At 42.1% G+C, this 23585-nt stretch overlaps 2 protein-coding genes across 2 annotated transcripts; one reads left to right on the plus strand and one right to left on the minus strand.

Moving 5' to 3' along the window:
- Positions 1-739: 739 nt before the first annotated feature.
- LOC121328831 (chloride transport protein 6-like) lies at positions 740-14208 on the minus strand. Its single transcript, XM_041273922.1, has 23 exons — positions 14081-14208; positions 12916-12972; positions 12487-12552; positions 12166-12231; positions 11935-12001; positions 11596-11702; positions 11134-11260; positions 10809-10876; positions 10535-10593; positions 9661-9793; positions 9171-9284; positions 8544-8710; positions 8186-8303; positions 7519-7648; positions 7016-7169; positions 6491-6650; positions 5877-5983; positions 5483-5669; positions 4785-4942; positions 4135-4291; positions 3875-3982; positions 3547-3672; positions 740-3210 (listed from the first exon to the last, which is right to left on the minus strand). The coding sequence occupies exons 1-23, from the start codon at positions 14162-14164 to the stop codon at positions 3130-3132; spliced, it is 2601 nt and encodes an 866-aa protein (XP_041129856.1). The 5' UTR covers positions 14165-14208; the 3' UTR covers positions 740-3129.
- Positions 14209-14453: 245 nt separating this feature from the next.
- On the plus strand, positions 14454-23096 carry LOC121329216 (methylenetetrahydrofolate reductase-like). The gene is made up of 12 exons (XM_041274693.1): positions 14454-14626; positions 16603-16871; positions 17202-17440; positions 17845-17955; positions 18092-18285; positions 18488-18738; positions 18984-19118; positions 19716-19896; positions 20851-21033; positions 21291-21392; positions 21798-21917; positions 22226-23096. The coding sequence occupies exons 2-12, from the start codon at positions 16618-16620 to the stop codon at positions 22439-22441; spliced, it is 1986 nt and encodes a 661-aa protein (XP_041130627.1). The 5' UTR covers positions 14454-14626; positions 16603-16617; the 3' UTR covers positions 22442-23096.
- Positions 23097-23585: the final 489 nt, after the last annotated feature.

A 23585-nucleotide genomic window follows, 5' to 3' on the forward strand; every position in this document is an offset into this window, starting at 1 on the left:
TTGCTCTTAACTATTTATGTTTTATATCTCCTTCGGTCACAAGATATATAGATCAACTGGATACCAGTGACTGTATTGGTCTTGATTCTCCCCCTGAATAAAGAAAGTTAGTTTTTATCCCCACTTTGGATATAAATAGAATGAAGTCCTCCAGATGAAACTAGAACATGTGGAGCGACACGCTTGCGTACGCACAGGAACCTGCCACAGGACGCAGTGGGTTAATACATTAATTGGATGTTTTCTAGGAGTTTCAAGATCTGGAATTAATTAGATAATGTTATTTCCAGTTTCTGGATCTGCAATGAAGGTAGACATTTGCCTTCCAGACCAATAAAACAAGTGACATCTGTAATGAGATTTAAACCCGTCCACACTGATAAAAGCACGTAATCTTGACAGGGCTGGCGGTTAACCACGCTCTCCAGCGCCACTGATTAGTACACAGTGGGCAGGTGTTACAGAAAGCAATGAGCAAATCCTCATGTGTTTGTAATTAGTGCCACCACTAATTGGTTGCTATTTGGTTAATATGATCTGTTGGTAGAAGATGAAGTCTAGAGGAACACTGTATTACTGAATACATGACAATATTTACATATTTTTGGAAGTGCACAAAATCGTTTTTATTATTATTATTTTTTACATCATGGCTAACAGGTGGTACAAATCAGGAATAAAAAAAAACAAAACAAAAAAAACCCACATTTTTCTCCAGTAAAAGGAAGCAGCTTACATAATTATACACACACACACACACAAATCCAAAGTGTAAAATAAATAAATAATAATGCACAAATACATAAGATTAACATGGGTTTCATAATTCAGGAATAATATAATGCATTGAATACTGCATGCTGGCATCATCAGCTGAGAAGTTTAGGATGTGGAAGAAGGGAACAGTTTATTTTGAAATGCATTATCCCTCTTCAGTTCAACTTCATAGCTCCACGTGGAAATGACATAAAGCCGTGTCTATATCACTGGCGATAGACATGTACACAAGGTACCACTTTAAGGTATAACACCTACAGTTAAATTATGGTACTACAGGTACTGCCATACAGGGCTGGATTGGAAATAATTTTTTTCTACTATCAAGAAAAAACTATATAGAACATCTCTCAACTTTTTCTTGTCTTATTCCTATGCAATAAGACTGTCCATATTGCAAACGCACGTAATGCAGACCATTGGGGAAAATACACACTGAAATTCAATTTATGATAAAGAAACTGATTTTTCTAGTGCTTGAAGATAATGTAGCATTGATACAGACATAAGAGACCAAGACAGAGAGAGAGAGACACACAGATGATTACATCTGAGAATACAAGACAGCTGAATCATTTAATAAACGGTCTACATATTTCAGCAATAATATGAATATATAATTAGGACATGTGATATAACTGGATAAAAATAAATAAAGCACACATTTGCAAAATGCTTCAAGGATCTAGACAATTAGTGTTTCCAGTTAACCAAGGTCTGTGTGTAAAAAATGTAAAAACTAATTTATAGAAATGCACTAATAAACTGGCTTGTCTTGTGCACGGCTGGCACAATTGCATTATATAAAAAAAAAACAAAAAAAAAAAAAAAAAAAAAGCTCTAGTGGTTTTTAGTAATTACCCTAATTCATTCAAGATTTGCAGCCCAGGATACACAGAGGCTTTTGACTGTTTCAAGATAATTTCACACGGAAATTCAATTTCGATCCTTATTTTGTATCGAGATGTCTAACAAGGCCCTTCCTGCAAGGCGGTGAAGATTCCTTTAACAGGGATGTGCAGTACAGGTCTTGTCAGGGTTTCCACGCACACTGACAAAACCAATAAATAATAGGATTTAACCTGGGACATGGGCTAAGAACACAAGCACTACAGATTGCACACCCAATATGCTTCAGGCACTGTACATCAAAGATGGGCATCTATTAAACACTAACAGGTGATCAAGCTTGAGCCTTTCAATACAATTGCCTTTTAATCTGCAACTCGACTTGTATTAAAAAAATTCCCTTCTGTGGGGACTGTTGCTTTGATGACAAGATCTTGTGCTTACGAAATCCTGACATGGTGCAGTCAAGTGGGAGTACAGATTATTCTTCTAAATATAATTCCATCCCATTCCTACTCCTCGGGTCGACCTCCACTTTTCAAACGATCAACATACCGCTCCATTCTCAAGACAATTCTACTCCACTATGGAAAACAATTATTTCTCCTGCTTTGTCAAATTAAGCAGAGACTGTGTGGTTATTTCACGATTCGATAATTCCCAGTTAATTTAGGGTTAGACCAGTGACAGTTATATAACGTCACAAATTCCCTCGATATTTCATGATTAGAATTTTTTGAGATAGCAAAACATAGAGGTGCACTGAGAGTGGATTTAAAGTTAATCAATATCGGTTTCTACCTTGTCTTGTAAAAAGACTTAGAAAATTAAAGTTTAAGTGCTGGATAAAAATAAAATGACACAAAACAGACACCCAGAACTGAAAGGGTGGAGTGCAAAAAATGCATGAGCCCCCACCCCCCCCCAAGCAGGGGCTAGCTTATGTGCTGTAGCACAGTAATGTTGCAAGGAAAGGATTTTGAGAACTTTTCCCCCTATGATGGTAGGTCTTGTGTTGTACAGTGGACAGTGATTATATGTAATTTACCCTTGATTGTATGAATGGACAGAGAGATGGTGATCTACTCATTACAGTGGTGGATTGGGAACGATCTTAGTGTCACATCTCAGCCCCCCCATACTGATTCATTAAGTATCTCTTTTACAGTGCGTGGGGTACACACTGCACCCCACTTTTGAAGGTATGGCTTAAGAGTTGAGCTTTTCTGATATGTATTTATTTATACCAGAAGTTAACTTACAGGCCTTCTACAGACCCAGATTATTTATCCAACTAAAATTGTGTAGTTATAAATGTCTCTTAAAAGTGTAGGGTGTACTTCAGACTTTCAGTGCTGAAGTTCGGACTGGGGTTCCTCCTTGGTCGGAGCCATCAGACTTGTTCTGGAAATGGGGTTCGCTGGAAATTCTCCAAATTCTGCCTGGAGTAGCGAGGGCACTCCAGCTAAACAGGACGATTCAGAAACCCGGAGTCAAGATGATTCAGATTGTAATGCAGTGCTGCCTCAGTTTTGCTAGTAGAAACTCGTGGGTTAAATTGTGCCTTGTGATTATTCCAACAATCTGGGAAAAAAACAAAAAGCAAAAACAAACAAACAAAAAAAACACATGGTCATTCTGTTCAGCATATTTACTTGCGATTGCACGTTACACTAGCTGTACATTAGCTGGATGTCTCACTGGGCTCACCTATTTAAACCTAAGCATTATGTCTTCAGATTTAATGTGCCCCTTTTTTGGAGAGGAAGTGTCCCTACAGGAAAGATACTTACTGTATTATTTTTAAACGACAATATTAATAATTAAAAGAAATATACACTGTGCACCTTCAGCTTTTCACAGGTGTGGGTAACACACATGCAGCTTGCAACATATCGAATCAATGCAATATCCCCTCACCTCTCCGACAGCATTGACTACAGGCAAGTGCCTCAGCCCCATAGTCCGGAAAAGGTTGAACACCTGAGAGACGCGGGTGTTTGGGGAGACAGTGTAGGGGCAAGGGTTCATGTATGGCGCCACATCCTGGAATGAAAACACAATACAAATATCTGAATGCTGACCTCGTCAACTGATCTAAACAATGGCGTATCTGTATAGATCTAGTGATAATGCATGCGAGCCCTGTGGGTATATTTTTGTTCATCCTGTTGTATGTGCACACTGCCAGCACGTTCCGAGGGTGTGATGTTATCTGTGAACTCTTAGGAGGAGAGTCAGGTCTCACCACTATCATGCGTGGGTTAAGCAACGCGAGGTCCAGGTCATGGATATCTGGGTACCGAGGGTAGTCTTCCGTCATCTCAGTGTAGGAGAGTCGAGGCTGAGTCGCACTCTTATATATAAAAATGCATAAATAAACACACACATTAACAGAAATCAGCCCAAAAAGCTGCTTTTAAAAAAAAAAAAAACTGAATACATTTTGTGCAATGCATGACTTAAAACAAGAAGAAACACACACCGCAGTCTGGAGTGCAAACTCACCGACTGGTTTTCTGCATAACAGACTCCCCTGATCAGCAGGTTCACTAACTGGGATCGCAGGATCAGGCCGTGGAAGGTCAAAGGTCGGAATCGCTCCTCCATGGTCCACTCCTCGCTAGGGGACTGGTCAGGGTACAGGTTGGGATAGGGGACATGTCTGAAATACACGGGATACCATCAGAGAATACACATTACGCATATATTCATCCTTTAACAAGGGACACACCCATTGAGGCCAGGTCCTTTTTTACAAGGCTGTCCTGTACATAAACCAACAAGAATTGAATCGCTCAACGATCAAATTTGTCAAATTTGTATGACAAAATGCGAACTGCAACTACAAAATCGGGATATCAAGGTTCACCACGTTACATCCTAAACTGTTTGAGATTAAACAGTAAACAGGTAGGGGGTCTCGTATTATAAAAGGGAGTTATTTATTTATTATTTTATTTGGCCGACACCTTTATCCAAAGCGACTTACAGGTGTTACAGGGCAGAACAGGGTCACAATGTAAGCTTGATATTTAAATGCAGTGTAGTTTACAGCAAGTGCACATATTACTATAAGAGCTAGGATGCTCTAGATGGATTGAAGGCGTGGGTGTAATTAGAAATCTTCCAGTTCGGGCTCTGGTCTTGCCTCTCACCTCCTCTCCAGCATCTGCTGCAGCATGTCCTCTGCCTCCTCTGCCTGCTCGGTGCCGACGAGCTCGTCACACACGTTGCGCAGCTCGCTCGAGGGGTACGACTTCATGGACTGGCTCCGCCTGCGCTGCTCCCCCGCCCGGGTCAGGATGCTTGACTTCTGCATCAGGAGGGGAAAAAAAATCCATCACTCTCCCGGTCCGCTCGCTCTCAGATTAAGATCAGTTTATGAAGCTGCTGTCTGCCTGTCTGGTTAGATAGTGCTCCCTATTATTATTATTATTATTATTATTATATTATTTATTATTATTATTATTACGTCATTTAGCAGACGGTTTTATCCATAGAGACTAGGGTGTAAACTAGGCATCAACTTCTTCTGCAGAATCACTTACAACAGGACCTCAGTTTTACATCTCACCCAACTGACAGAGCACAAGGAGGTTAAGTGACTTGCTCAGGGTCACACAGAGTCAGTGGCTAAGCCAGGATTTGAATCTCCTGGTAGAAACCACTGGACCACCAGGCTTACCTATAGCTTTCTTACGTGTTAAATATCGAAAACTGTGAATGGGTGATTCTACAGTAAAAGGTACAATTAATTACATTTATGAAATATTGAGTTGTGACATATGAACAGAGGAACGTTTCCCTTTGTTAAAAGCACTGCCTCCCTCTAGTGGGTGGAGAAAGGAATGACCTTGAATCTTATGTTGTTGCTGATGAGAATGTTCCCTTTCATGAACTCCTTCTCGTTCCCCCGGTTCTCCGTCACCACCGGAAAGGCATGGTACACCGTGGTCCGCAGAATACTGACCAGAGACTGGATGCGGGTGTGAGGGTACACATAGGTCAGGTTTGGCTCCATGATGTCGCTAGCTGTTAGCCTTTTGGAGAAATTAATAATGGGGAAAAAAAACAAAAACACAAATGGGGGCAAAACCAACTTCAGAATAAAAACTCATCACAATCTAGTCATGGGATACAGTTCTTAAGAAATACAGATCTGTACCTCCCAGCTGACCTGCTCATGAAATAGCAGCAATATTCTGCAATGGGAATTTGAATTTGAACGATGCCTTCTCTGCACTTACTTATCCATCTCCACCTCAGTCTCCCATTCCAGTAACGGGACTCCTCTTAGCTTTATGTGGATATCGTATATTCCTTTGTTAAAGAAATCTCCAGTCCACTTTGCTACCTGCAAACACAACATTAAAAACACAGCCATGTGTATCCTGCGACTGCAAACGTGACCGTCTGCACCAAAAGCCTCTTTTCATCTCTGCAAAGGAGGCTTTGCCCGATTTATAAATGAAAACACTGCCAGTTTAAGAACCTTTTGAAGTCTGCTAAATCCATATTAATGTATAATGCATGTTAAATAGTCTGGTAAATTGTCCAGAATTTCATTAAGTGGATTGTCAGTCAACACTGTACTGAATTAGCATATTGAAAATAGCTTTTAGAATGATTAAAAATGAATATAGAAGAAGAAAAAAAGGGTCAGGGTTTGTGATAAAGCTGAATTTATAAATGTATTCTTTTTCGTAATGTGCGTGACTAGGAGAGTTCTACTCCATTCAGGACTGAGATCCTCAGATGCTATATTTAAACACGTTTCTGTGCATGTTTGCAGTATAACAGGTCTTCCTTTATGCCACCACCTTATTTTGCACAAGCAGCATGAATGCTCCTGTGCTCTTACCATGAGGGTTATCATGATGGGGAGTCCGTAGGTGATTTCATTGGTTGACTCAATCAGGATGACAGTGAGGCTAATGGTCATCCTGACCACACCCCCAAGAAACGATGCGGCGCCAACCAAGGCAAAGGTCCCGGAGTAAACGTGATCCATCCCTATGTAGCTGCAAAACCAATCAGAAAACATCAACCGTCTTCAACCAATTTAAAAAAAAAAAAAAAAAAAAAATGAATGAAAAAAAATGAAAATCTTTAGCTAGAACTTTCTACGTTCCCCATTCAGACAATCAAATCAGAACACATCTCAGGTTATGCTATTTTATAAAACTAACCGGTACACTTATTTAAGGAGATATTTTAATTTATAAAATAATACCCTAAATCTTGTCATAGCTCCTACTCTGATTTACATCGGAATTCCGAATTATGCCCCCCAGCCCCCCACCCCCCCCGGCCCTGGGGAGTTTAGTTTCTTAGCTCTTCTTTCTTAATCTCTGTTCATACCACTGCACAGAAGTAATGCGCTCACGTTTTCAGGATGTTCGCTACTAGCCGACCATAGGCAGCTCCGCACAGCAGGGACGGCACAAAGAGGCCACTGGGTACAGATATGCCGTAGGTCCAACAAGCCAGCAGAAAATACAGCACGAAGAAAATAGACAAGGAAACTGGACTGAAGGTACCTGCAATCGCAAACAGAGAGAATGCTCGATGAGATTTAAAAAAATAAAAAATAAGCAAACAAAACTAATACAACACGATCGATGTAGTTAAGTATTCAGATTTAAGAGTCAGTGCAACCCAACTGCATCCCGATGTGCTTTCCTGAAATGATACGTAGGCTTTGGGGAATTAATCTATATTACAATCGCATGCACACAAACACATAAAATCTCAATTTCTGGTTGCACTGTCAAACAAAATAATATTTCGTATTTGGTTGCAAAGCAGCTGCTCTCTGGATTATAATATCTGTCTGGCTACCAGGTGCACAGGCCCTCAATGTACAGGGGGGGCGGGCGCGGTCCTTACTGTCTTGGTGGAAGAGCTGGTGAATAGCCACCTCTTGTGGGTTAAAGAACAGTGTGGCCATGTCATTGTACGTTTTGTTGGGACAGAAGAACGTTTTGATGGTGGAGTTCACATCCTCAGAGTTGGAAACCTGGAAATAAGAGTACATTAATAGGAAAAAAAAAAGCTAGATATATGAGATAAAAAAATAAAGCATTTCTGGTTTTCTAAAGGCAATAGACACTACAGCCCTGGGATTCACATAATTGTGTACTACAACAATGCTTGGGTATAGTGTACTTAGCCCTGTTTAAAATGGAAAGAAAAAAAAAACACTGACCCACTAGCTAGGTGCAGAGGGGGCTCTCTCTTTAGCTACTACATGTGTCATTAATAAACCTGGATTAATTAGTTATACAGGAAAGTTGCTGAAATGCACAGTACTGCTCTACATACAGCACATGCCTGAGGAATTGTATGCATTCAGTTGCTGTAGTTCAGACAGGTTATCAGTGTCTTCATTGGTTAGGTATTAAACAAGCTTTCTTTGCATTTATTTCAAGAGGAACCACCGTGAAATGTTGTCTGTGCCAGTGTTGCATTGTATATGCAGATGACGAAGGCAAGCGATTTGTAAACTCTGATATAGCAACACACTAAACTGCATCACAAACTAAAACTGACGTACATGCGTGGCGTTGTCAGTGTCGGTGGGGGGCGAGAGATCTCGGCATTCTCCCAAAGTCATGGACGCAACAAACAGCACTATGGTGGTTACCATGGTGACCAGCAGGCTCTCCAGAACCCTGAGAAAAAAGAAGAAAAAAAAAGTTCACAGCTGGCTAACAGATTTAATGGCTACATAATTCAATAAATGAACATCCCATATTGTAGTCCCCTTTAGGAATACAACTTGAGGCTTCTGCAGACACTGGCAATGGTTCCAGTTCATTCACTCGTGTTAATCTGAAAAAGTTTTCTTCATACCAAAACGTTTGCAATGAAATTATAACATATCTTGATCAGCAATCTTGACTCCAGAATACCTGACAAACTTTGCTTTGGGGTGAACGTTCCTCATGCGGTACTTGGCTAATCTCTTGTTCAAGCAGTTGAACAAAGCTCCCAGGAGACCGCCGAATATCCCCATCACAACGAAGAAGGCCAGGTCGACCGCGGTCCACAGGTGACACTTCTTATCCGAATCCGAGCACTCAGACACAAAGCAGAGGGGCCACAGTTAAAATCATCAGTACCATTAGCAAAAAAAATTAAACAGGAACGTTCAATAGTTAAATTAGAATTAGATGTTGGTGCACCAACATGGGATGAGACTCTCCCAAACTTATGTTCCTCCTTCAGAGCACTCAGAATTGGGTTACTATTATTTAATTGGCAGGTGCCTTATCCAAGGTCCTTACAGGCGTTACAGGGCAGTACCGGGTTACAATGCAAGACTAATATTTAAATGCTGTACAGTTTACAGTAAGTGTAAAAAAATATACTACTAAAACACAATATGAACTAGGATGCAACAAGTTAGATCTATAAAGACCTATCAGTATTGCAATAGTGCATTCGCTGAGGATCCAGTAACGTGGTGCTTAGGTCAGGCAAGTGCAGTGCATAGTAGGAGAGGTAGATCAAGAGATCTACAGTGCAGAAGTACCAACCTTAAACTCTCCGAAGTTCAACAGCCCTGGTAGTTGAAAAGAACCCCAGCTGTTATACAGAATCCCAGAGCGGAAGAAATTCAGAGTGAAAGTGGCAGACATGGAGCAGAAGAGCTGGGGAGAGAAGAACAGAGGCGCATGAAAGCAGGGTTAAAACAGCAGCATTATATTAAGAGATCTGATTCATTTTGTATACTGCTATACTAAAACTGCATGCTTCTGTCGTTATATCAACCGTAACTATAAAACACTTAACAGTGGCACATGTAACAATACTAAAATACAGTATCCATTATGATCAATGTTTAGACTAGAAATCTTTCTTGGCATCTCTGTGCATTCCTCTTACAGGTTTACAGCACTTTCATTTTTGCACTGCATTTAATGCCGCCCACGGTCAAATGCTGCAATTGTCATTTCCCTGAATGGGATTTTAACTTGCACTTCACAACCCAAGTGTCCTATATTGTACATTAACATCTTCACATACCACTTTCCATGTGAGCTCCTGGTTCCAGAAGGAAGACCCCTCCTCCAGGCTAAACAGCGTGCCCCCAATGGGAGCTCCGAAAGCAGCCGCAACCCCAGCCGCAGCCCCAGCGGAGACAAAATCCCTCTTATCCCTGGAAGGAAACAGAAGGGGGAAGAAAACTGAATCCCATCAGTCTATCCTACAGGCTCGCGTCTCTGTGCAATAAACACCCTTTCCTGGCTCCTGCTCCTGCTCGTGCTATGCCAACTGAAGGCAAGGCAAGCGTGTCCTAAATGTGCTTTGCGTTAGCACTAGGGATCTCTTTGCCATCGTAAAGAAAAAAAAAAAAGATTCTCCTTTCCACTGATCACACTATTAGTCTCAGAAAGCATTTACCCCAGTTTTACAGCAACCCATTAAGTGCCATTAAGGACAGGCTACTTTGTAATGTTTTGGAGAATTTTTAACTGGCATCAACCTGCTATTTGAATTCTCTTTAACTATATTGTTACTATAACTTAATTTTGTTAACCACAAAAGTTAAGTCTAAATGTAATGTATCAAATGACAAACACAGCTGTGATTGTGGTACTTAATGGGTTAAGCATGCTCTTCTGCTGTTAATGATGGTGTTAAAATGATTGAAAACGTTAGTTCTCAGTTTGCAGTACAGGTTGTGCACATCCAAGAAGTCAGTGTGCATACCAGGTCTTTCCACATACCTGCTGCCACGACTGCTTTCGATCGCAGCTGTGCAGAAGATGAAAGAGATGCACAAACATGAACAAAGTCTACATGAATGGAGGAGTTTTAGGAACATGTGTCTTTAAAACGACGTCCCCAGTTAACACACTTCAGTTTATACAGCCCGAACTGCAATCCACAGACTCACCTGTCAGTGCGGAAGTATGGAAAGTTGAAGCGGATCTTTTTAAAGGTGATGCTCTGAAACTAGATGAAAGAAAGAAGTCTTAATGACTGTATTCAAGCACAAGTTTTCATCCGGATTCTCTAAAGCTCTCTGGCTTGGTTTCTAGCACCAGCAATCACACAGCAAATAGTAACAAAGTCTCCTTGACCAAATTTGCCTTGCCACTGTTCCACTTGTTCTGCGTTTTGCTTTGAGACACACAGTTTCCCCAGATTACAATAAGGCAGCTCCATACCTGAGGCAGCCCAGCTCCTACTATAGCACCACTATGAATCATTGGACCTTCCTTTCCCACAAACAGACCTGTGAAAGGAGATAATGATTCATTAGACAGCTTGATATCAACGTGTTACATGGATAGTAGCTTGATTTGCACTGTGTCTCATGCTTTTAAAAAAAAATCTCTTTATACTGGTATACCGGTAATTATCACATCACAAGACAGGAGTCTTGTTATATGAGGGATAACAGACAACCAAGTGAACATTTTTTATAGGATGAATTAAATAATAACTGCAACTTAGTTCAAATAAAGCACCAGTCGGACTGGCGCCTCCTACCTCCAGCTACAGTGAAGAGAACCCCCACAGCTTTGCACAGGAAGGTGCGCAGCCGGACTATTCCAGGAATCTTCACCCCGTTGAGGTAACATTTAATCTCAGGAATCCCTGACCCAGCAGCCACTGGCTGAAGAAATAGAAAAGTAAAAGGACTACATTTTGGGGCGGCGATCACCTTGCGTGGCATTCATTTGAAAATAACATCTGCAGCAATACAGGCAAGGCTAGGACAACAGGGCATCCCAATTCCAATTCCTGTTTCCAATCCCATTCCAAGGACCCTTTGAAGGAATAGATTAAAAAAGGGAATGGGAAATTGATTTTAAAAAAGGATTTGGGGGGGGACTCCAACCCTGACTACTAGTTGGATAACAAATATCTATATCTATCTATCTATCTATAAACATTGCAATGCTGAAAACCCCACCAAAAAAAAAAAAAACCACAGTATTTGAATCTTACTTCAATTAGAACCAGAACACTGGCTATGAAGATGAAGGTCATATTGAAAGCTAGAAGTTCTAGTAGAGACAGGGCAAGACAGCCCTTTTCAGTACACGCCTCCACAGCTGTACGGCACCAATCAAGGAAAAAACAACACGCTTGTCTAATGGGCAACACGCTGCAAAGTGAACAAACAGTGGAGCGCACGGTTATGTTAGAGATCTGAGACTGCCAGACCAGGGCATTGCGCAAGGCTATGTAATCTCTATTGTGAACACAGAAAGCTATTTCTGTAACCGTCCTCCATGAATAAAACCACGTAACGGTTACTTAAGTTTCTTGGCTTTGAAAGGATACATTTTTCAACCACGCTGAACTTCAAGTGAGAGAAGAGACGTACAAAGAAATCAACAAACAGCCCTACCTGAAATGCAAAAACAACTGCATCATTTCCATTTTAATTGACCTGATGTAAATTTGCAATTGCAATTTGCAGTACAATCTTAATCCGATTCTCCATTTCTAAAAACGATAAGTCATGCAACAAAACACAGCCAGAAGGAATTGCTCTCAATAAAAACAACTTACCAACCCAGTACAGGCTCCAATTGCAAACACAACTACCCACTTCACCACTTCATACTTCCTGGCTTTCTAGATTCGAGAACAAAACAAAAAACGACATTGGATTCAAGTCATCAGCGCTCATTATCCATCGTGCCACTGAATGGCTTGGCTGTATGGGCTTCTGTTTTCTAGAATTAAACAGGGAATGATACCCATTAGGGTGGGTGATCTTAGCTCTGTGGGCACAACACTGGCTGAAGTGTAACATGTATGTTTAGATCTGTACAGTACGGACAGATCAAGCAAGCCACGAGATAATCTGAAAGCTTGGCTCTTCAATACCTTGTTATCCATGCCATCCAGAACCTCCATGAATGGTTCATTGATGCACCTGTCATAGTCCAAACTCTGCAAAAAAACAAAACAAAAAATATATATATATACACACACACACACACACACACACACACACACACACAAATGCATCTCTAAGTGCAATCCTTACAGACATGCAGGAACTCTGTGCATCAGCCAGGGGAAATGCTTAGGATGTGTGAATTCTTTCTTTGAACTGATATTGATTGGTTGACCGCATGAATTGTGATTACTGAAGTACTACTCCTTCAGAATGAACAACGTGTCCACAGCGAAGCGTCCCACTCAAAGAAACGGCCATTGCAGCAATCAGAGTGTACTGTGTTACGGATTTGGCAGAAATCATAGATTCTGTGTGTGTGTGTGTGTGTGTGTGTCTTCAGATGTCGTTCTCACCTCATAGTCCTTCCTTGGTAGAATCTCATCTTCTCCATGTGTCTCCCCGAGGATTGTCTGCCAGAAAGAAATCCAAGAGTACAAATGTAATGCAGGCACTGCTTTAAACTGATCACAGAGAACACGAGAGCAACAATGGAAGCTGGGATCAAGTTAATTAGAACAGATGGTAATCTCTTTTTTTTGTTTTGCTTTACACACAGATTTACAGAATAACTTCATGGAGAAGCACTAAAAACATCTGATTTTTTTTTTTTTAAATAAGGCAGATACTGCACTAGAAAGTGTGGGGTCTTGATTGGTGGTAATAATAGCTTCTTATAACATATTATATTATGTTCTTAATATTGACATTTAACATGCTAAAATAAAATAAAATAAAAACTGTACACATAACTAAAAATATATATATATATATATATATATAAATATATATATAAACTTTCATATAATATTATTATCTGATATTTTAGAGATACAATATCATATCTATCTATATCTATATCTATCTATAGATATATATATATATATATATATATAGATATATAGATAGATAGATAGATAGATACCAATAACAAGCAATTACAGCTTATTCCTTTAAATCAGTGTGCTTCCACAGTACAAGCTACTCCCTCCTAACCATCAGTGTCCCAGGTTATTCAAAGCCTTCCCACTGTAGACAAAGCATCGCCCATGTTGTGCACTGGGCAACCTGTTAATTTATGTGTTAATTGCCGAGTACTTTTGTTCAGCATTCAACTACAGTGCTCAGTCAATATTTCCTTCACGTATAGTTAGAAAAACATATGATATGGTCGGAACCGTTTAAACCCAAACATAACAAATTCATTCACCCAGAGTAGCTGACTGGATTTCTGCTAAACTATTTTAATAAGGAAAAAAAAAAACAGAAAAACACACACACACACACACACACACACACACACACACACACACACACACACAGCACCATCCTAATGCGCTACACATGTTACAAAACAATACGAGTTTATTGTGTTTCACAGGACCGGGTTCAGGTGTGATTGTAGTTCAATAGGAGGGGTTAGCACATGAAACGAAATGAAACGCGTAGTATTATTGTGGGCGTAAATCTACGAGGAAACAAAATGCGTATGTGTCACAAATAGGGAAACAACACGCTCACCCACTGCAGGAGTTCCTCGGGGGTCCTGGTCTCCCCTTCCCCACAGCAGCACTGGCAACACAGGCACCTCCTGCAGCACGCCATCTTCACTGCTTGATCATCCTGAGACTAACAGCACTGGCATCATGTGACCCGGGGGTACCACACTGTCAGCTGGGCTGGGTGGGAACAATGTGCAGGCGATGTGAAGCTGCAATGGGGGCCGCCATTAGTAATGGCATTCTACACCGTAATCCGAGGGGAGGGGGTGGAAGAGAGTGTGGTTTTAAATTCCCTGTCACCTGATACAAACAATGCACAGTTTTGTGCCCGCCCATTATAAAAGCAGACACCCAAGCCCGGTTTATGCAAGCATGCGTGTTTATTTATTTATTATATATCTTTTTTTTTACTGAAGGACGCCCAGCACCACGTGGTGCATTCTATTTACTCGAGATCCCTCCTCAGTGCGGGCTCTGTGGAGCTGCCTAATGAAATCAGAGCTTGAAGGGATAGAAGCAACTGAGGGGATACTGAAGCCGAGCAAGCAACGTGTTGTATAGCGCGGTATGTTTCATGCATTCGTGATCATAATCTTGGGGGCGTTTGTTTTTACATTTTGAGAGAACAATAATACTAGCATATAATATACACGTGTGCAAGAATCAGTGTGATTTAAAAACATAATGAACATGGATTTTAAACGTACATTGCAACAGATGGTATAGTAACAGTGTTATAAATTTGCATAGCACTGTGATGTATTTGGAGCTAGTTTGAAATCGTCAATTCGAACAATTCGAAGTAAAGTAACTTCTGTTCGTATCAGAGCTGCAATGCTCACGCAGCGTGCACGTATTGATATTGGCATGTGTGAGTTAACAATGCATTGTCGTGTTAGACAACAAAGGCATTTAATCTGGAAACCCTTTTAAAACATGCTTTTTTTTCTCCTTTGTTTTGTTTGTATAAAATTAATTGCATTGAACCTTTATGTATGTATCGGGGAATTTCCAAAACAGAAGCAGACGGGGATAAACAACGCTTATTTATTAAACAAAGAGGTTTAAATATATATATATATATATATATATATATATATATCTATATCTATATATATATATATATATATGGCTATATATATATGACTGTTATATGTATTGTTAGTAATACATATACGATTATATATAAAGATTACTGTAAACCTGTGTTTCCTGTGTGTGTGTGTGTGTGTGTGTATATATATATATATATAATATATATATATATATATATATATATATATATATGAATGGATGACTAGGTGCCCCTTGTAAAACTGACGTCATTTTGCCTATTTCGGTGCCCTGATATTTCTGCTCCAAGCATTCATTGACTTGCTCTGGCTCTCTTTTAGTTAAACTTCTGACACGACAGTTACTGGGCTGATTAGACAGTGGAAAAGAAACGATTTATCACAGCTGCACATTTCATGATTGACGTTCTGTCTCGGTGCAGCCGATGTTCAGACTTTATCTATTCGTTCGGAAAACTGTCCGCACTTTGAATTGTTTGGTATCTCCAGTGATAAAGGTGAAAGTTGCGAACCTGACGTTCCCTAATGAATGAACCAGCCTGACCTTGCCATGAAACGTACCATTTATCTGGTACACCAAAATAAACCACAGGCGGCTGCTGCAACACGGGGTCCCACTACAGAGCAGAAAACAGGGTAGGGAAGGACAGACTGCAAACACAGTGCTCTGGATGGGAGTGAACAAAACTCTTCCACTAGCACAGAGGGTGCATTTAATGTGCATGCAGTGCAGTGTTAGACTGTCTAATTTCAAATTAATTGATTGTTAAATAAAACATTACCATTTGCTTCAGTGCTCTTGATAAAGACTTAACATGTGTGCAGTACTGATAAGGGTGTCCTGTACTCCCCCCCCCCCCCCCCCCCCACATACTGTACCTTAATCAGCAGGTCCTGGAACTGTGTGTTCATACTAAGCTATCTGGTGTTTGATTGAAACCAAAGGTTGAAATGTAACATTATAAAAAGTCAGAAATAGCTGTTGGAATATTGTGACATCCACAAGGAGCCAGCAGAGACTCAGAGACTTGTGTTTTTCTTTCTTTCTTTCATGACACATTAGTAATTTGAGCTGTCTTTAGATGGGCAAGGTTCATCAGTCTGACTCACTGACTCACAACACAGAGAGGCAGCTGATGAAATGAATCTGTAACATGCGTCAAATATTATGTCTAGCCCTGGAGTGTTAGGCCAGCGATTCCAGTCCTGGGCTTTGCTCAACCCTGTTCTAAATTGAACCAGTTAAACTTCCATCCAGACCCTGAAGTAGTTCATTATCTCATTTAAACCTGAAATGGAATGGCCCTCCAGAACCGTGATTTTAAGCAGCGCAAAAGTTGTTTCCACTGTGTGTGAGATTTGGTCGAACTGTATTTACTCTCCACTAGGAACTGGACAGGCACTGATGACCGGAATGGCCTCGTTTTGTAGTTTTATTTTTCTCTTCTCTCTCCTGTGTGCTGTGCAGTAAAGGCTTTCTGCCATGGTGAACCAGGTCCACTCCACTGACAGCAACGGTCCCCTGTCCAAGCACGAGTCAAGCGGGACCAGCAGCAGCAGCAGCGGGGGTGACAGCTCCAAGGAGAGCTCCCGCTGCTCCACGCCCCTCCTCGACAGCGACCGCACGGACCGGCTGCGCGAGAAGATGCGTCACCGCATGGAGTCCGGAGACCAGTGGTTCTCCCTTGAGTTCTTCCCCCCCCGCACAGCCGGTGGAGCAGTCAACTTGATCTCCAGGTGAGGGTCTGGCTGTTGTGGATTACACACATTCAACCGAAACGTCCAATCTCACAATTTTACTCTTAAAAATCAGAGTAATTAGATCAATCGCAGACCTGGAGGGTCATTCCTGCTCCTTGTTCCAACCCTCTTTTGAACCAATTAAACCTCCATTCCAGACCCTGAGGTAGTTAATTATCTAATTCAGTCTGTTAAACCTGGAGTGGAATAATAGGCCTCCAGGACCGGGATTGAACACCCCATGTCTAATGCATTCTATTTAAGTTTAGCTGTTTTTTTTTTCCAGGCTCTGTTTTAATAATTTATTTTGCCCCCGTCCCTGGTTAGGTTTGACCGCATGGGCGCGGGCGGGCCTCTCTTCATTGACGTGACCTGGCACCCAGCAGGGGACCCAGGCTCTGACAAGGAGACCTCGTCCATGACGATTGCCAGCACAGCGGTCAACTACTGCGGCCTGGAGAGCGTGCTGCACATCACCTGCTGCAACCAGAGCAAGGAGAAGATCAGCCAGCACCTGAGCAAGGCCAAGAGGCTGGGCCTCAAGAACATCATGGCTCTCCGTGGAGGTGGGGCTGAACATCCAGAAGACTGGGGGACTCGTAATTGCTGAGCATTTATAGTGCAAAGCAATCCTTACTGTTGACTGGTGGTTAAGAAGTGACTTTTATAAGCAGTACAATGCTCCCCCTTTTATAAGGCTGTGGAACAGGTTATAAGACGGTACGTCATGGCTCCTATTTGCCCCATAATGCCATTACACTGATGCTAGTATTCTCGTTTTATAAGGCGGAACACAAACAGCATGGCTCCAGGCTACAGCATTATAGAGGGGGAGCCCTGTATTATAAGCTAGCAGGAAACTTCTTTGTTGCAGGTAGGGGTTGATATCGGTACACCGAAGAAGGTGCTAGCCGAAACGTTTGACTTGTGCTTAGGGAGTGTAAATAGTCGACTTGTATTTTTTCCCCAGACCCCATTGGAAATGAGTGGGAAGAGGAGGCAGGAGGCTTTAGCTATGCCAGAGACCTTGTCAAACACGTTCGCTGTGAATTTGATGATTACTTTGATATCTGCGTCGCTGGTAAGTTTTGGACAGAGGCTTGGTATGTTCTCAGAATCTCATGCCTACTTATGCAAGGGGGCTCTTTAATGTGCATTGCCTGTTTGTGTCCTACACAGTAGATATGTGTTCTAACCTTGCTCCTCTGGTTTCAAAGGCTACCCCACTGGTCACCCAGAAGCCAAGAGCTATGAGGAGGACCTGAGACACCTGAAGGAGAAGGTGGATGCGGGGGCCGACTTCATCGTTACTCAGCTGTTCTTCCGGGCCGAGACCTTCCTTACGTTCTTGAAGGATTGTCGAGCCATCGGCATCACCTGCCCCATTGTGCCGGGAATCTTTCCCATACAGGTACTGAGCCTGCGCAGAGATTTCACTGAGATTCCAACACTCCCAATCATCAACCCTACTGAGGTCAAATCTGTGAGAAACTTTTAACGCAAGCAAATTGGCTAATTTTCAAGAATTTGAGATTTCATTTGTAGCTCGATCATAAACGAACGCACCTTATGAAGACTGTTTATTTCTGTGTATCGCTGCTGTCTCTCGTCAGGGTTACCAGTCTCTGCGGCAGTTGGTGAAACTGTCCAAGCTGGAGGTGCCTGAGGAAATCAAGGAGGTGATGGAGCCCATCAAAGACAATGACGCTGCTATCCGGAACTACGGCATTGACCAGGCTGTGGAGATGTGCAAGGTGCTGCTTCACAGCGGAGAGGTGCCAGGGCTCCACTTCTACACCCTCAACAGAGAGGTGGCCACTATGGAAGTGTTGAGACGGCTGGGGCTGTGGCTGGAGGACCCAAGGTCAGGACCTCTTCAGAAATCAACCCTTTGCCCATGTAGGGGTATCAGGGCAGAAAACTTCTGTATGTCTCGCCTTTTTAGGTTGTAAAGGGGCGAGGTCATTCCAGGGCTGTTGCCACCACTTTTGCATACTTTTTTTTTTTCTTTTACAGCTTGTAAATATTCGATTATTGGCACATGTACTATTACTAGGAAGCCGTGTGCTATGCAGCTCCTTGATTTCAATGTATATTTTGTGTCTTCAGGCGACCCCTACCTTGGGCAGTCAGTGCTCACCCGAAGCGTAAAGTGGAGGATGTGAGGCCGATCTTCTGGGCTTCCAGACCGAAGAGTTATATTTACAGAACCCAGGACTGGGATGAGTTTCCCAATGGAAGATGGTGCGTACTGTACCTCAGCCAGGACTAGGGGATGGGGAGGGGACACACACACATGTACTTCTACCTTGGTGTTTGATCTTGGGGAAGCCAAACATGGTTGGGCCTCCTCAGAACATCAGGCAGAAATCCGAAGTGGTTTGGTATTTGCCGATCTCAGAACTATGTAGAACGTTTGTTTATTTTGCAATATGTGAACTTGGTAAAATAAAATACTGCAAACAATAAAAATGGGTGCTGCAGCTCAATGCAGAAATTGTGTGTATTTAACCCTTTTGAGATACACAAGGAATTGAGTGCTTTTTCAAACTGTTTCTTTTAAATATCACGAGGCAGAAACTGACAATTTGGATGACCAGCTCGAACCTGTCTGTAAATTTTAGATTATTTTTTTGCAATGAGGTGCATCTGGAGTCCCATGTACCATAAAGAGTTAAAGGGGGTTATGAGGCAGAAACTTTTGCATGACCGCTCGAACCTGTCTGTAAATTTTTGTTTATTTTTTTGCAATGAGGTGCATCTGGAGTCCCATGTACCATACTACAATTTCCACCAATACCTCAAAAAAACGTGCAGAGGTATGACGTACGTGACCTGTAGGGGTAACTCGTCCTCTCCAGCTTTTGGCGAGCTGAACGATTACTACCTGTTTTACCTGAAGAGCAAGTGTGCCAAGGAAGCTCTGCTGAAGATGTGGGGAGAGGAGCTGATGAGCGAGGAGAGTGTCTATGAGGTGTTCACCTGCTACATTGCTGGGAAGCCAAACCACAACGGACACAAAGTGAGGAGGAGGCGGGGGGGGGTATCTGTAAAAACCTGGCGCAACTGCTGCAGTGTCTACTGTGCATCCCTAGCAACACTGTCCACTGCTGCAGTGTCTACTGTGCATCCCTAGCAACACTGTCCACTGCTGCAGTGTCTACTGTGCATCCCTAGCAACACTGTCCACTGCTGCAGTGTCTACTGTGCATCCCTAGCAACACTGTCCACTGCTGCAGTGTCTACTGTGCATCCCTAGCAACACTGTCCACTGCTGCAGTGTCTACTGTGCATCCCTAGCAACACTGTCCACTGCTGCAGAGTCTACTGTGCATCCCTAGCAACACTGTCCACTGCTGCAGAGTCTACTGTGCATCCCTAGCAACACTGTCCACTGCTGCAGTGTCTACTGTGCATCCCTAGCAACACTGTCCACTGCTGCAGAGTCTACTGTGCATCCCTAGCAACACTGTCCACTGCTGCAGAGTCTACTGTGCATCCCTAGCAACACTGTCCACTGCTGCAGAGTCTACTGTGCATCCCTAGCAACACTGTCCACTGCTGCAGTGTCTACTGTGCATCCCTAGCAACACTGTCCACTGCTGCAGAGTCTACTGTGCATCCCTAGCAACACTGTCCACTGCTGCAGTGTCTACTGTGCATCCCTAGCAACACTGTCCACTGCTGCAGTGTCTACTGCAACACTGCATCCCTAGCAACACTGTCCACTGCTGCAGTGTCTACTGTGCATCCCTAGCAACACTGTCCACTGCTGCAGTGTCTGTGCATCCCTAGCAACACTGTCCACTGCTGCAGTGTCTACTGTGCATCCCTAGCAACACTGTCCACTGCTGCAGTGTCTACTGTGCATCCCTAGCAACACTGTCCACTGCTGCAGAGTCTACTGTGCATCCCTAGCAACACTGTCCACTGCTGCAGTGTCTACTGTGCATCCCTAGCAACCCTGTCCGTTTAGGTGACGTGTTTGCCGTGGAATGATGACCCCCTGGCTTCTGAGACCAACCTGCTGAAAGAAGAGCTGGAGAAAGTGAACCGCCGGGGTGTCCTGACCATCAACTCCCAGCCCAACATCAATGGCAAGCCCTCCTCGGATCCCATCGTGGGTTGGGGTCCCAGCGGAGGATACGTCTTCCAGAAGGTGAGGCCAACTTCAGGGAACAAATGGACTGTGCATTACACAGTGGTTTCTGCGCTTTCATCGCGTGATGCTCTCTGCAGATTCCTCTCGATCGCTGTGTGCAAAGCTGACATTAAGACTGGAAGGCCATTGCAGTGGAAACACATGCATGGTTTTAATGTCGGATTAGTCTGGGAATCTGCCTGGGAACAGACCCAATACTTGTATTGAAAGTTAGGTCATCTTCACTCTTAATGATGGTTGCCTTCAATCCACAGGCATATATGGAGTTCTTTACCTCCAGTGAGAATGTCTCTGCACTTCTTAAAGTACTCAAGAAGTATGAACCTCGTGTTAACTATCATATTGTCAATGTTAAGGTAAGAATGGCAATCCTGTATCTTTTTTTTTTTTTTTTTTTGGGGAGCATTTTTAACTGGCATGTGCCTGTTGTATAGAACTATATTGTCGTGATAACTTGCTCTAATTTTGTTAACTGGAAAAGTTTAATGTAATGTATCAAATTAGGCTTGTGTCTTGATTTTTATTTATTTTTTTTATAAAGAAATGTACTTGGCAATTTGGGTATATTCATGGGAAAAAAAAATTCAGATTTCATTTATTTATTTATTTATTTTAAGGTCTGTTTATTCTCTTAGATTAAGCACTGCTTTTTAAAAGTGCATTTTTATTATCAAGAGCCCTATCTCTGTAACCAGCAATCTATTTACATGAATGTTCCCATTTTTTTAACAAAACCATACATAATCCATTTTGAATTTCAGGGTGAGAATGTAACAAACGCTCATGACTTGCAGCCAAATGCTGTGACCTGGGGGATCTTTCCAGGCAGGGAGATCATTCAGCCCACAGTCGTGGACCCAGTCAGCTTCATGTCTTGGAAGGTAAAGGAGTGTTCTGTAGTAAAGGCCCTTGTTTGACGCTGGTACAGCCCTGCTAAGAAGGCACGCAGTCAATGCAAGATGGTAAAGATGATTACACACCTGCATGTGTTAACAGCAGTTATAACATTACAAAGCATCAGTGAAAAAAGGTTGCAAAATGTCGTTGTGCTGATCAAGTATGAGAGTGCTGACGTTTTGACAAGTCTTTTTAATTTGTTTTCTGTTAACTTTGGTAATTAGCTCACCTGAAAACTAGGCTCCCAAGTTCAAGCCTCTCTCAGTCTGTCTTTCTCCGTTTTCCTATGCAGGATGAAGCCTTTGCTCTTTGGATCGAGCAGTGGGCCAAACTATACGAGGAGGAGTCCCCTTCACGCATGATCATCCAGTACATCCACGATAACTATTACCTGGTGAACCTCGTGGACAATGACTTCCCTCTGGAGAACTGCCTGTGGCAGGTGATTGAGGACATGTGCAAGCTGCTTGACTCTCCGGTCGAGCATCCCACTGAGCTCCACCCCTGAACTGGGTTCCAGGACTCCCAGTGTATTCTTTTGAATGCGGCATACTCAGTCTGTAACTCCTACGCATTTTTTAAAATGCCTTTCTTGGATATAGAATGTATACCTTTTTAAAACACATGCTTTAAGAAAAACAATACTGAAAAGGGAATGCTTTTGCAAGATAGACATTGTACTGTTTCTGCCCTTAGTACAAAAATCACTTTTTTTTTTTTTTATGTCCCACCTGAATATAATCGCTACCCCTTTTTAAAAACTAGACTGCACAAGACCAAACTATCACTGTCCATAAAATTATCATCATGGATGGCAGTGTTTCTCAGTCCTCGACAAAGTGTACTTAAGACATTTAAGCACCAGTTCATTCCGTTCCAGTAGAGCGATGTACGTGTACTGACTTGCCTTTCTGACATGTGTCACTTGGAGTGAATCCCACAGCTGCTGGCTCTTTTATATTCAGCTTTCTTAGTATAGTCTGTTTACGTATTTATTTTATATTTGAAATTGCCAGTGTTACGTGAAAGAAGGAATAATTGTATTATTGTGACTCCTCGCTGAACTGATCGTGCAGGTTTTATACAAAGAAAACATGAAATGCTGCTTTTATAGATGTTCTAACGGGGGGAAAATAAAAACACATACAGCTTTTACTTTGAAACTACAAGATCTACTTTTGACATTCCTACTGGAAATATTTTTTATAGTACATGGTTTCTATATAGTATGTATATATATATATATATATATATATATATATATTATATAATTTTTTTTTTTTTTTTGTGTGTGTGTAATATGTCTCTGAAACAATAAAAAAAAAAAAAAGTGTGCCTTAATCTCCTATATCGAAGCACTGCATGAATCCTGAAGCGCACAGTACATTGACTTCAATAAATGAGAAGCAGTCCAGTGCATCTGTTCAGCTTATGCTGCTGTAAAAATTCAGAGATTGTATTGGGGGCTGGGCAGAGTAACGTGTGTTGGATCACACCACAGTGAACTCGCTGGCCTCTCCGAGTGTGTTTCTTTGGGGGTGGGAGGAGCTGGAACTGGAGCTGTAGTTCCTCCGTGCTACATGGCATGCTCTTGAATGTGTAAAAAGGTCAGGCTGTACTCTGCGAGACGTTCCCACTCTCACTTTGAACGA

The sequence above is a fragment of the Polyodon spathula genome, chromosome 16 (genome assembly GCF_017654505.1).
Source record: "Polyodon spathula isolate WHYD16114869_AA chromosome 16, ASM1765450v1, whole genome shotgun sequence".
Lineage (NCBI taxonomy): Eukaryota > Metazoa > Chordata > Actinopteri > Acipenseriformes > Polyodontidae > Polyodon > Polyodon spathula.

What these genes read in the sequence shown, in the direction of transcription:
- LOC121328831 (XM_041273922.1), bottom strand. Translation starts at nt 14,164, where the DNA reads ATGGCGTGCTGCAGGAGGTGCCTGTGTTGCCAGTGCTGCTGTGGGGAA. An exon ending in GTGTTCTGGTTCTAATTGAA is followed by an intron (nt 11,261 to 11,595) that starts GTAAGATTCAAA and finishes CTATTTCTTCAG; the next exon opens with CCAGTGGCTGCTGGGTCAGG. An exon ending in GCAACAACATAAGATTCAAG is followed by an intron (nt 4,943 to 5,482) that starts GTCATTCCTTTC and finishes CTCCTGATGCAG; the next exon opens with AAGTCAAGCATCCTGACCCG.
- LOC121329216 (XM_041274693.1), top strand. Translation starts at nt 16,618, where the DNA reads ATGGTGAACCAGGTCCACTCCACTGACAGCAACGGTCCCCTGTCCAAG. An exon ending in GAGGATACGTCTTCCAGAAG is followed by an intron (nt 21,034 to 21,290) that starts GTGAGGCCAACT and finishes TTCAATCCACAG; the next exon opens with GCATATATGGAGTTCTTTAC. An exon ending in TCAGCTTCATGTCTTGGAAG is followed by an intron (nt 21,918 to 22,225) that starts GTAAAGGAGTGT and finishes TTTCCTATGCAG; the next exon opens with GATGAAGCCTTTGCTCTTTG.